General features: G+C 67.6%; 2 protein-coding genes across 2 annotated transcripts in view; one reads left to right on the top strand and one right to left on the bottom strand.

Annotated features, from left to right (window-relative positions):
* The window catches only part of LOC123345793 (endothelial zinc finger protein induced by tumor necrosis factor alpha-like), a 1,203,704-nt gene that overhangs the window by 1,014,132 nt on the left and 176,319 nt on the right, over positions 1-13,253 (top strand). The gene's annotated exons all lie outside the window — the stretch shown is intronic.
* TNXB (tenascin XB) overlaps positions 1-13,253 on the bottom strand; it is a 94,759-nt gene that overhangs the window by 80,717 nt on the left and 789 nt on the right. Inside the window, exons 2-8 of the mRNA XM_044983765.1 lie at positions 10,432-10,544; positions 9,947-10,104; positions 9,481-9,756; positions 5,729-6,052; positions 5,173-5,463; positions 2,884-3,165; positions 467-760 (exon numbers count right to left, since the gene is read on the bottom strand). Coding sequence (XP_044839700.1) covers positions 467-760; positions 2,884-3,165; positions 5,173-5,463; positions 5,729-6,052; positions 9,481-9,756; positions 9,947-10,104; positions 10,432-10,460 — 1,654 coding nt within the window. The 5' untranslated portion in view covers positions 10,461-10,544. The remainder of the gene's footprint in view (positions 1-466; positions 761-2,883; positions 3,166-5,172; positions 5,464-5,728; positions 6,053-9,480; positions 9,757-9,946; positions 10,105-10,431; positions 10,545-13,253) is intronic.

Here is a 13,253-nt window from a genome sequence, read left to right as displayed (position 1 = left end):
GAAGAGTTACACATACACAGCTACCCGTGCATCCCCCAAAACACCCATCCATCCCCATACATATCTGCCCACCTGACCGTCCATCCATCCATCCCCATACACATCCGTTCCTCTATGTACTCACTGATGACCATCCCGTCCATCCATCCAGTCACTCCTGTAGACACCCATCCATGTACCTATCTCTTCATCCATCTCTTTCCATACACATCATTCCATTCACTCAACCTGCCCCATGCACACCGATCCAGCTGTCTGTCTGTCCATCCATCCATCCACCCACCCACCCACCCCTATCTACTCTCATCTCTAGCCACTGAATGCCCGGCAATCTGCTTGTGGATGCAGGACTCTTGGAAGCATCTTCTTGGGAACGTCCTGGCCCCGTGTTCAACGTCCATGTCACACTGGAAAGAAAAAGGGGGCAGGAGGGGAAGGAGCTGGCGCCCTGGGAGCAGCCGCTGACCTGTGATGGTGTCGGTGGAGACGGGGCTGAGGCGCTTGCGGCCGGAGATGCCGTAGAGGTTGAACTTGTATCTGTGGGAAGGTGCCAGGTTCGTTACAGTGACCGTACGGGATCCCCCATCCACGGGCAGCGCCTGGGGTTTGCCCTCCGTGTCCTTGTACTGGAGGAGGAAGGAGTCGAAGTCTCCGGCCTGGACGGTCCAGGAGAGCAGGACGGAGTCGTGGGTGACGTCAGAGGCTGAGAGTTCCCCCAGGCTGGGCTGGGTGGTGAGTTCCGGCTCCCGCGGCTCCTTGGCTGGAACAAAGAGGTGGGTAAGGGCATGGCTGGATTAGGGTGGCTGACCAGGTCCTTGGGGGGCCGGGCAGTTCCTGCCCAGAGGGGATCGGCAGAGATGATTAGTGGGACGAGGGTGCAGGGAGCCCAGGGACACAGCTGGAGCCTGCTGCTGGGAAGGAGAGCTGGGGACACACAAATGGACGGGCCATGTCTGCAAAGAGGATCCCACATTCCCACGTTCCCCGTGGCCATCACACCTCCCTGGAGGGGTCGGCCCAGATCAACCAGCACAAACCTCAGTGAGAATTGGGCTGAGACAGGAGGGAACGAAGAACAAATGAGAGGGAAAGAGAAGGGCGTGAACCAAAGTCACCAACGTCAATGGAAAGATCCCCACTGATACCCATCCATCCCCAACCACTCCTCCATCCACCCCTTCCTCCCCCATTGACACCCATCCATCCCCAACCACTCCTCCACCCACCCCTGTGCGCACCCATCCACCCACCCGCCCGTCCATCCATCCCCAACCACTCCTCCACCCACCCCTTCCTCCCACATCCACCCATCCATCCCCAACCACTCCTCCATCCATCCCTTCCTCCCACATCCACCCATCCATCCCCAACCACTCCTCCATCCATCCCTTCCTCCCACATCCACCCATCCGTCCCCAACCACTCCTCCACCCCCCCCTGTGCGCACCCATCCACCCACCCGCCCGTCCGTCCATCCCCAACCACTCCTCCACCCACCCCTGTACGCACCCATCCACCCACCCGCCCGTCTATCCATCCCCAACCACTCCTCCACCCACCCCTTCCTCCCACATCCACCCATCCATCCCCAACCACTCCTCCACCCATCCCTTCCTCCCACATCCACCCATCCATCCCCAACCACTCCTCCATCCATCCCTTCCTCCCACATCCACCCATCCATCCCCAACCACTCCTCCATCCATCCCTTCCTCCCACATCCACCCATCCATCCCCAACCACTCCTCCATCCATCCCTTCCTCCCCCATTGACACCCATCCATCCCCAACCACTCCTCCATCCATCCCTTCCTCCCACATCCACCCATCCGTCCCCAACCACTCCTCCATCCATCCCTTCCTCCCACATCCACCCATCCATCCCCAACCACTCCTCCATCCATCCCTTCCTCCCACATCCACCCATCCATCCCCAACCACTCCTCCATCCATCCCTTCCTCCCCCATTGACACCCATCCATCCCCAACCACTCCTCCACCCATCCCTTCCTCCCACATCCACCCATCCATCCCCAACCACTCCTCCACCCACCCCTGTACGCACCCATCCACCCACCCGCCCGTCCATGCATCACCACACCCAACCCAGCCCTTACTGCTGCTGGGGCCACCTGGCAGAAGACTTACACATACACAGCTACCCGTGCATCCCCCAAAACACCCATCCACCCCCATCCATATCTGCCCACCCTTCCATCTGTCCATCCCTCCATCCATCCCCATCCATATGTGTGCACCCTTCCATCCCTCTGTCCATCCATCCCCTCCAATACATATGTCCCCACTCTTCCATCAGTCCATCCATCCTCCTCCATACATATCTACCCACTTTTCCGTCCATCCCTCCATCCATATCTATCCACCCTTCCATCAGTCCATCCATCCATCCATCTCCATTCCTCTACCTATGCATCAGTGGCCATCCCCTCCATCCATCCATCCACCCATGTAGACCCCCATCCATGTACCTATCTGTTCATCCATCTGTTCCCATACCCATCAATCCATTTACCCAACCTGTCCCATGCACATTGATCCAGCTGTCTGTCTGTCTATCCATCCACCCATCTCTATCTACTCTCTTCTCTCTGCCCATTGAATGGCCAGCAGGCTAGTTGTGGATGGATGGATGGATGGACAGACAGGTGGATGGATGAATGGACAGATGGACGCTCTCATCCCTCTGCACTGCTTCCTCACACCAGCCATTGCTTCTTTCCCTTCTTCGCTCGTCCTCCTCTCTCATTGCCTTGGAAGCACCTTCTTGGGAAGGTCCCAGCCCAGTGGTTGGTGTCCCCACCACACTGCAAAGCAAAGGGGGGAGGAGGGGAAGGGGCTGGTGCCCCGGGTCCAGCCGCTGACCTGTGACGGCGTCGGTGGAGACGGGGCCGAGGCGCTTGCGGCCGGAGATGCCGTAGAGGTTGAACTTGTATCTGCGGGAGGGGGCCAGGTTGGTGACGGTGACCGTGCGGGATCCCCCGTCCACGGGCAGCGCCTGGGGTTTGCCCTCCGCGTCCTTGTACTGGAGGAGGAAGGAGTCGAAGTCCCCAGCCTGGACGGTCCAGGAGAGCAGGGCGGAGTCGTGGGTGACGTCGGAGGCCGAGAGCTCCCCCAGGCTGGGCTGGGTGCCGGGTTCTGCTGGCGCTGGCAGGGAGAGGGCAGGAGGGATGGTCCCATCAGTTCTGGGTCAGGGTGGGGGAAGGGTATTGGAGATGCCGTGGGGGGAGCAGTGGGGGGAGATCGCTGTGTGTATCTGCCCCTCGTCTCTTCCATCTTTCCAATGCCATCGCTTCGGTTCCCCCCCCCCACTGCTGCCGTTAGCGATTCGTCCCTTCTCCTTCGCCCGCCACGCGCTCCACCCCGTCACGGCCCCGCTCTGCGCCAGGGCCCTGCCACCTTCCTTGCCTCTGGCTCCTTCCTTCTCCCCTGCACCCTCCGTCAGCCAGGCCTCTCCTTCCTCCAGCACATTTCCCTGGGCCCGCGCCATTCCCACCGCAGTCACCCCCCTTCCCTCCTGTTTCCCTTCCTCCTCTTCTTCCGGTCACAGGCTGCAGCGGCACAAACCTCCCTTGGGGGGCTCCTTGCTCCCTCCCTGCCTGGGTCTCTCCCCCCCAGTCACACTCTCTGCATCACACGCCCACCCCCACGAGGAGGAGACGGTCACCAGACATCTCCAGGGGGGCTGCAGGCGGGGGGGGGCGTGATGGGGGAGGCTGCCTGGGCTCTGTGTCTAGATGTATGGGGGGGGGGAGCTCGCTTTGCCCCTCCCAGCCCGGGACCCACCGGACCTGGCAGACAATTGTTATTTCAAATACCCTTGGCAAAGGCTCCCACTGTCCCAGCTCCACACTGCGTAGGGGGCGGGGCGGGCTGCGGTTGGGAAAGGAAGCCAGGACTCCTGGGTTCTCTCCCCGCTCTGGGAGGGGATTGGGGGCTGGTGGTTAGAGCAGGGGGGCTGGGAGCCAGGACTCCTGGGTTCTCTCCCCGCTCTGGGAGGGGATTGGGGGCTGGTGGTTAGAGCAGGGGGGCTGAGAGCCAGGACTCCTGGGTTCTCTCCCGGCTCCGGGAGGGGATTGGGGGCTGGTGGTTAGAGCAGGGAGGGCTGGGAGCCAGGACTCCTGGGTTCTCTCCCGGCTCTGGGAGGGGAGTGGAGGCTAGTGGTTAGAGCAGTGGGGGCTGGGAGCCGGGATTCCTGGGTTCTCTCCCGGCTCTGGGAGGGGAGTGGGGGCTGGTGGTTAGAGCAGGGGGGGCTAGGGGCCAGGACTCCTGGGTTCTCTCCCGGCTCTGGGAGGGGAGTGGGGGCTGGTGGGTTAGAGCAGTGGGGGCTGGGAGCCGGGATTCCTGGGTTCTCTCCCGGCTCTGGGAGGGGGTGGGGGCTGGTGGGTTAGAGCAGGGGGGGCTGGGAGCCAGGACTCCTGGGTTCTCTCCCCGCTCTGGGAGGGGATTGGGGGCTGGTGGTTAGAGCAGGGGGGCTGGGAGCCAGGACTCCTGGGTTCTCTCCCCGCTCTGGGAGGGGATTGGGGGCTGGTGGTTAGAGCAGGGGGGCTGAGAGCCAGGACTCCTGGGTTCTCTCCCGGCTCCGGGAGGGGATTGGGGGCTGGTGGTTAGAGCAGGGAGGGCTGGGAGCCAGGACTCCTGGGTTCTCTCCCGGCTCTGGGAGGGGAGGGGAGGCTAGTGGTTAGAGCAGTGGGGGCTGGGAGCCGGGATTCCTGGGTTCTCTCCCGGCTCTGGGAGGGGAGTGGGGGCTGGTGGTTAGAGCAGGGGGGGCTAGGGGCCAGGACTCCTGGGTTCTCTCCCGGCTCTGGGAGGGGAGTGGGGGCTGGTGGGTTAGAGCAGTGGGGGCTGGGAGCCGGGATTCCTGGGTTCTCTCCCGGCTCTGGGAGGGGGTGGGGGCTGGTGGGTTAGAGCAGGGGGGGCTGGGAGCCAGGACTCCTGGGTTCTCTCCCGGCTCTGGGAGGGGAGTGGGGGCTGGTGGGTTAGAGCGGGGCGAGGGGGCTGGGAGCCAGGACTCCTGGGTGCTGCCCCCTAACACCGTGGAAGCAGCACAGGCTGGTGGCAGGTGCCGAGCTGGGCCGGGGGCAGAGGAGGGGCAGCTGTCGCCCCCCGGCTGGCAGGGGGCTGAGGCGGGAACCGCGCCGGGGGTGGGGGTACCTGTCCGGACGCTGGCTCTGAGGGGGGGTGAGAGCTGGCCGCGGTGCACCCCGTACAGCGTGACGTTGTACTGGGTGCCAGGCCGCAGCCCCCCAAGGCGGGTCGCCCGCTGGTCCGCCGGCACCTCGGCCTCCCGGGGCCCCGTGCGCCCGGCCGCATCCTCGTAGCGCAGCAGGAAGGACTGGAACAGGCCCTGCCGCGCCCTCCACTGCAGCCCAAAGCCATCGCTGGTCACGTTCCTGACCCCCAGGGCCCCCAGGTCGCCTGGCCCGGGGCCCCCGCCAAGGGGTGCTGCAGGAGAGAGAGGGCGTAACGCGGTCAGGGTGCCTGGGCTCCCTGGGAGGGCAGGGGAGGGGGGCCTGATGGTTAGAGCAGGGGTGTATCTCTAGCTCTGGGAGGGGAGTGGGGGCTAGTGGTTAGAGCGGGGGGGGCGGGCAGCTAGGACTCCTGGGTTCCCGAAGGCGTCCATAGCCCTGCGAAGCCTGGCTGTAAGGCCAGGCGGGGGGGGAGGATCCCGCGGAGGAAGGGGCTGGCTGGAGGAAGGGGCGGGGGTTACCTGTCCACACGCTGGTGGTGATGGGCTCTGAGATGGTCCCGTCAGGTGCCACCCCCTGCAGCTCCACCTCGTATTCGGTGCCGGGGCTCAGCTGGGTGACGATCACGCTCCTCTTCCCCCCAGGCACCTGGGTGTGCCCGGGAGGCGCCCGGGAGCCGGGCTCCCGGTACTGAAGCAGGAAGTGCTGGAAGGTGCCGGTCATGGCCGTCCAGGTGACGCGGAACCGGTCGGGGGAGACGTCTGTCACGGCCAGGTCCCCTGGGGGCGGCCCAGAGCGGGAGAGGCTGGGCGTGGGGGGGGGCTCGGTGCCAGATGCCTCTGGAGCTGGGGGGAGGGCATGAAAGGCTGAAAGGGAGCCCCCTAGAGGGGACAGCCCCTGCCCCATTCCCTGCCCCCCTGACCCAGCCGGTCCCTGCCCTGGGGCCGGGGGGAGCCGGCGCCCCCTACAGGGGACAGCCCCTGCCCCATTCCCTGCCCCCCTGACCCAGCCAGTCCCTGCCCTGGGGCCGGGGGGAGCCAGCGCCCCCTAGAGGGGACAGGCCCCTGCCCCATTCCCTGCCCCCCTGAGCCAGCCAGTCCCTGCCCTGGGGCCAGAGGGAGCCGGCGCCCCCCAGAGGGGTCAGGCCCCTGCCCCATTCCCTGCCCCCCTGAGCCGGCCAGTCCCCGCCCTGGGGCCGGGGGGAGCCGGCGCCACCCAGAGGGGTCAGGCCCCTGCCCCATTCCCTGCCCCCCTGAGCCGGCCAGTCCCCGCCCTGCGGCCGGGTGGGAGCCGGCGCCCCCCTAGAGGGGACAGGCCCCTGCCCCATTCCCTGCCCCCCTGAGCCAGCCAGTCTGCGCCGTGGGGCCGGAGGGGCGCTGGCGCCCCCCAGAGGGGACAGGCCCCTGCCCCATTCCCTGCCCCCCTGAGCCAGCCAGTCTGCGCCGTGGGGCCGGAGGGGCGCCGGCGCCCCCCAGAGGGGACAGGCCCCTGCCCCGCTCCCCGTTGAGTCCGTGGCATGAGGCCTGTAGCGGGTGGAAGCCAGACCAGCTGCAGGAGAAAGGGGGGTTAATGCCAGAGGAGAGAGAGAGGGAAGGGGACGGCGGGGGCGGGGTGGAGTCGGCCCGTCCGGTGGCCATGCCAGGCCCGTGGGCAGGAGCCAGCAGCCTGCAGGAGAGAGGAGGGCAGGACCGAGGGGTTAGCGCCAGCGGGTGCATCGGTGAACAGCCAGGCGGCGCCGTGGCCGGTGGGGTTACTGAGCCAGAGGAGCGACCCCCCCGCGTCGGACGGCCCCCCCAGCGCTACCTGTGGAGGCGAGAAAGGAATAGGACTTGGAGAGCCGCCCCTGGACCAGGCCGTGGATCTCCACCTGGTAGGTGGTGCCGGGCGCCAGGCCGTGCAGGCGAACCGCCGCGGCGTCGCCGGGAACTGCCAGCTCCCCCGCTCCTCCGCCGTCGCCCGCCCGCCAGTAGCGGACCACCACGCGCTCCGCGTGGTCACGCGTGCCCTCCAGCGAGACCACAATGGCGCCGGGGGAGCGGGCCACCACCGCCGGCTTGGCGTGGCCCCTGGGGCCCGTGGCCCAGCTGGGGGAGCCCTCCGAGAAGATGCCGCCCTCCTTCCCGGCTATCTGGAAGTGGCCGGGGGGGCCCGTGGGCTCCTCCGCAGGGTTCCCCGGGGTGGGTGCCATGGCCACGAGCTCCTTCGAATGCTGGCCCAGCCCCACGTAGACCATCTCCTGTTCCTCCAGGGACTTCCTCTGCACCAGGTAGAGGTAGATGGTCCTGGCCACGCTGGCGATGGTTTGGTTGCCACGCAGCGGGTAGCGGGTGGCGCGGAGGTAACTCTCCAGCCGCTGCAGCAGGGTCCCGTTGTACCGGGCCAGCTTGGCCGTCAGGTTCTGCGCCACGGTCTGGAAGAAGAGCTGGCTGGGGAGCGAGGAGGCGTTGGCCGGGGCGGGCCGGGGGCCCGGCTTCCCCGCGGGGCCAGGCGGCCGGAGACGGGCCACGGGGGGGCGCGTGGGTTCTGGGTGCGGCCGGCCAGGCGGGAGCAGGGTGGGCATCAGCGCTGCCAGGAGCAAATATTGGTGCAATTAGGGGATCCAATTCCCTGCCCCCTGGGCCAGCCAGGCCCCCACCCTGGGGTGGATCAGAGCCGGTGCCCCCTAGAGGGGACAGGCCCCATGCCCCATTCCCCACTCCCCAAAGCCAGCCAGTCCCCACCTCCTGGAGGGGAAACGCCCCGTGTTCCCCGGCCGGTGCCTGGGCGCTAGCTGCGAAGAAGAGAGAAGGGAAGAGAACTGGGTTAGTCCAACCCCCCGCGTGGCTCCGTGACCTGCGGAACCTAAATGGACGGGAAGACGGGTGGTGAGTCGGGGGAGGCGCTGGATCCGACCGGGCTCTGGGCAGAAGGAACCGATCACTCGCTGTGGGAGACAGGGGAAGAAAAACCCTGCGCAGAAGAGCGGGGAGAAGAGAAGGAGAAATGTCTGGTTCCCTTATAGACCCAGGGATGGACGGACGATGGGCGACCAACTCGGCAGACGACTGGAGGGATGGAGGGATGGACGGACAGGTGGATGGACAGATGGATCGACAGACCAATGGATGGATGGATGGACAGGTGGATGGACAGATGGATCGACAGACCAATAGATGGACAGATGGATGGACAGACCAATGGATGGACAGATGGATGGACAGACCAATGGACAGACGGATGGACGGGTGGACGGACGGACGGATGGATCGACAGACCAATGGACGGATGGATGGACAGGTGGATGAATGGACCAATGGACGGACGGACGGACAGGTGGACGGATGGATGGATCGACAGACCAATGGACAGACGGATGGACAGGTGGACGGATGGATCGACAGACCAATGGATGGACAGATGGATCGACGGACCAATGGACAGACGGATGGACAGGTGGACGGACGGATGGATCGACGGACCAATGGACAGACGGACGGACAGGTGGACGGACGGATGTATCGACGGACCAATGGACAGACGGATGGACAGGTGGACGGACAGATGGATCGACGGACCAATGGACAGACGGATGGACAGGTGGACGGACGGATGGATCGACGGACCAATGGACAGACGGATGGACAGGTGGATGGACGGATGGATCGACGGACCAATGGACAGACGGATGGACAGGTGGACGGACGGATGGATCGACGGACCAATGGACGGACGGATGGACAGGTGGACGGACGGATGGATCGACGGACCAATGGACAGACGGATGGACAGGTGGACGGACGGATGGATCGACGGACCAATGGACAGACGGATGGACAGGTGGACGGACGGATGGATCGATGGACCAATGGACGGATGGATGGACAGGTGGATGAATGGACCAATGGACAGACGGATGGACAGGTGGACGGACGGATGGATCGACGGACCAATGGACAGACGGATGGACAGGTGGACGGACGGATGGCTCGACGGACCAATGGACGGACGGATGGACAGGTGGACGGACGGATGGATGGACAGGTGGATGAATGGACCAATGGACAGACGGATGGACAGGTGGACGGATGGATCGACGGACCAATGGACGGACGGACGGACAGGTGGACGGACGGACGCTCCCGTCTCTCCGCGCTGCTCCCACACTCAGCCCTTGCTGATTTCCCTCCTTCGCTCGTCCTCCTCTCTCATTTCCTTCTCCCCATCTCCCTCCCCTCCCCCATTTCATCGCTGCTTCCCCCCCCCTCCTGCCCCCGCCCCGGGCCGCGGGACCCACCGGTGGTGGCGCTGGTGCTGGCGGGAGAGCTCTGCTCTGGGCCGCGGTGGGCGGTCAGGGTGAGGGTGTACTGGGTGGTGCTACGGAGGCCGGTCAGGGTGAGGGTGGTGCGGTTGGGGGGCAGGGTCAGGCGGGTGGGGGGCTCGGGGCTGTCCCGCCCCACCGGGCGGTAGTGCAGGGTGTATCCGTCGGGCTGGGCGGCCGGGGGCTCCCAGCGCAGGCTCAGCGAGGTGGCCGTGGCCCCCGTGGGGCGCAGGTCACGGGGAGCGTCGATCCCTGGGGGGAGAAGAGGGGTGAGAGTGGGGAAGGGGGGCCCCCTCCCCAGAGAACCCCCCTGCTTCCTAAACATCCCCCCAAGGTCCCCCTCCCCCCACAGGGCCCTCCTCCCAGAGAGTCCCCCACTAACACCTCCCCTGGGCTCCCATCCCAGCCCCCAAACCTCCGCCCCCCCGGCAGCCCCCCCCACCTACGGGTGCGGACGCTCTGGGTGGCGGGGGGCCCGAGGCGCTGGGCTCGCTGGGCCCGGACGGTGACGCTGAACTCCTGGCCAGGGCCCAGCCCTGAGCGCTCGAAGGACGTGGCCGAGCCGGGCAGCTGCAGGGACACGGCCCCCTCGGGGTCACCCTGGGGGGAGAGAAAGGGGGTCAGGGGCTGGGGGACCTGGCCCCCCCACCCTCTCAGGCCCCCAAACCACAGGCCCACGGCGCCGCTGGGGGTCAGACGGGGTCAGGGGATGGGGGAGCCCTGGCCTCTGTCTGCACCCCCCACCCATGCACCCCGACCCCCTCCTGACCCCCCCACCTTCTTTCCAATGCCCCCTCCCAGAAGTGAGGCTCCCCAGGGGGGGGGCCAGGGGTCACACACCCTCCTCCCCCACTGACATCCCAGATCCGGGCCCAGCCCCCCTGCAGGGGGCAGGGGATGATTGACACCCCCCTGGGACCCCATTACCGTGGGAACGAGGTGAATTTCATATCCATCCACGTGGATCTTGGGGCGAGTCCATTGCAGGCGGAAGGAGCCCTCGTCCCGGCGCCCCACGCGCAGCGTCACAGCCGGGATCTCTGCGGGGGGACAGGGGTGAGTGCCCCGAACCCTCTTCCCTGCCCCAGCCGGCCAGACCCCCGCCCTGGGGCTGACACCCCCTGGAGGGGACAGGCCCCTGCCCCATTCCCTGCCCCCCGAGCCAGCCAGTCCCTGCCCTAGGCTGGATGGGAGCTGACACCCCCTGGAGGGGACAGGCCCCTGCCCCATTCCCCGCCCCTCTGAGCCAGCCAGTCCCTGCCCTGGGGCCGGGGGGAGCCGGCGCCCCCTAGAGGGGACAGGCCCCTGCCCCATTCCCTGCCCCCCTGGGCCAGCCAGTCCCTGCCCTGGGGCCGGATCAGAGCCGGCGCGTTCCCCAGAGGGGACAGGCCCCTGCCCCATTCCCTGCCCCCCTGAGCCAGCCAGTCTCTGCCCTGGGGCCGGGTGGGAGCCGGCGCCCCCTAGAGGGGACAGGCCCCTGCCCCATTCCCTGCCCCCCTGAGCCAGCCAGTCTCTGCCCTGGGGCCGGGTGGGAGCCGGCGCCCCCTAGAGGGGACAGGCCCCTGCCCCATTCCCCGCCCCCCGGAGCCAGCCAGTCCCTGCCCTGGGGCCGGGGGGAGCCAGCGCCCCCTAGAGGGGACAGGCCCCTACCCCATTCCCCGCCCCCCGGAGCCAGCCAGTCCCTGCCCTGGGGCCGGGGGGAGCCGGCGCCCCCTAGAGGGGACAGGCCCCTGCCCCATTCCCTGCCCCCCTGGGCCAGCCAGTCCCTGCCCTGGGGCCGGATCAGAGCCGGCGCGTTCCCCAGAGGGGACAGGCCCCTGCCCCATTCCCTGCCCCCCGAGCCAGCCAGTCCCCGCCCTGGGGCCGGGTGGGAGCCAGCGCCCCCTAGAGGGGAAAGGCCCCTGCCCCATTCCCCGCCCCCCTGAGCCTGCCGCCCCCTGCCCCTGCTCCACAGAGGGAAAAGGCCCCGTGTCCCGGTCCCCGCCCAGGGCCTCCCCTCTGCGTCCAGCCAGGGCCTTTGATCTCTGTCCCGTCCGGGCGGGATGGAAAGCAAACACCGTGGGGAACAAGGGCGGCTCAGATCCCTGCCCCCCGGCACCGCGCCCCCGGCCGGGATGAATGGGGCCGATTCTAGAGGGGAACCGGAGCCGGAGGGGGCGCGGTGCCAAGGCTGATCTTGGCCAGCCCGGCTGTGGGGCGGGCGGCTCCTAACAGGGGGTCTCTGTGCCCTGGGACGGGACGTCCCAAGCAAGGGGGCCCCAGCTCCCATATACATCTGGGGGGGGCTCCCACCGCCTTGGCCGTGGGTCAGGAGAGGATTAGGCAGCACAAAGGCCCTTCAGCTCGGTGCCCAGCGCTGCCCCACGTGGGGGGGGGCAAGGACGGCCCCCACCTACACCCCACCACAGGGATGGATGCCCAGGGATGTGGGGACCAGCCACAGAGGAGCATTGTGGGTAGGGTGGCCGGGGGACCCAGAGCATTGTGGGTAGGGTGGCCGGGGCGGCCCAGGGCACTGTGGGTAGTGTGGCCAGGGGTGCCCAGGACACTGTGGGTAGTGTGGCCAGGGGTGCCCAGGGCATTGTGGGTAGGGTGGCCGGGGCGGCCAAGGGCATTGTGGGTAGGGTGGCCGGGGCGGCCAAGGGCATTGTGGGTAGGGTGGCCGGGGGACCCAGAGCATTGTGGGTAGGGTGGCCGGGGCGGCCCAGGGCACTGTGGGTAGTGTGGCCAGGGGTGCCCAGGGCATTGTGGGTAGGGTGGCCGGGGGACCCAGAGCATTGTGGGTAGGGTGGCCGGGGCGGCCCAGGGCACTGTGGGTAGTGTGGCCAGGGGTGCCCAGGGCATTGTGGGTAGGGTGGCCGGGGGACCCAGAGCATTGTGGGTAGGGTGGCCGGGGTGCCCAAGGCATTGTGGGTAGGGCGGTTGGGGCGGCCCAGGACACTGTGGGTAGTGTGGCCAGGGGTGCCCAGGGCATTGTGGGTAGGGTGGCCGGGGCGGCCAAGGGCATTGTGGGTAGGGTGGCCGGGGCGGCCAAGGGCATTGTGGGTAAGGTGGCCGGGGTACCCAGGGCACTGTGGGTAGGGTGGCCGGGGCAGCCAAGGGCATTGTGGGTAGGGTGGCCGGGGGACCCAGAGCATTGTGGGTAGGGTGGCCGGGGCGGCCCAGGGCACTGTGGGTAGGGCGGTTGGGGCGGCCCAGAGCATTGTGGGTAGGGTGGCCGGGGCGGCCCAGGCACTGTGGGTAGTGTGGCCAGGGGTGCCCAGGCACTGTGGGTAGGGTGGCCAGGGGTGCCCAGGGCATTGTGGGTAGGGCGGTTGGGGCGGCCCAGGGCATTGTGGGTAGTGTGGCCAGGGGTGCCCAGGGCATTGTGGGTAGGGGGGCCGGGGGACCCAGAGCATTGTGGGTAGGGTGGCCGGGGCGGCCCAGGGCACTGTGGGTAGTGTGGCCAGGGGTGCCCAGGACACTGTGGGTAGTGTGGCCAGGGGTGCCCAGGGCATTGTGGGTAGGGTGGCCGGGGCGGCCAAGGGCATTGTGGGTAGGGTGGCCGGGGCGGCCAAGGGCATTGTGGGTAGGGTGGCCGGGGGACCCAGAGCATTGTGGGTAGGGTGGCCGGGGCGGTCCAGGGCACTGTGGGTAGTGTGGCCAGGGGTGCCCAGGGCATTGTGGGTAGGGTGGCCGGGGGACCCAGAGCATTGTGGGTAGGGTGGCCGGGGCGGCCCAGGGCACTGTGGGTAGTGTGGCCAGGGGTG

Source organism: Mauremys mutica, chromosome 12 (genome assembly GCF_020497125.1).
Source record: "Mauremys mutica isolate MM-2020 ecotype Southern chromosome 12, ASM2049712v1, whole genome shotgun sequence".
In the NCBI taxonomy this organism is placed as follows: domain Eukaryota; kingdom Metazoa; phylum Chordata; order Testudines; family Geoemydidae; genus Mauremys; species Mauremys mutica.
Note: the sequence above shows the minus strand (reverse complement) of the source record. Positions and strands in the feature narration are given on the sequence as shown.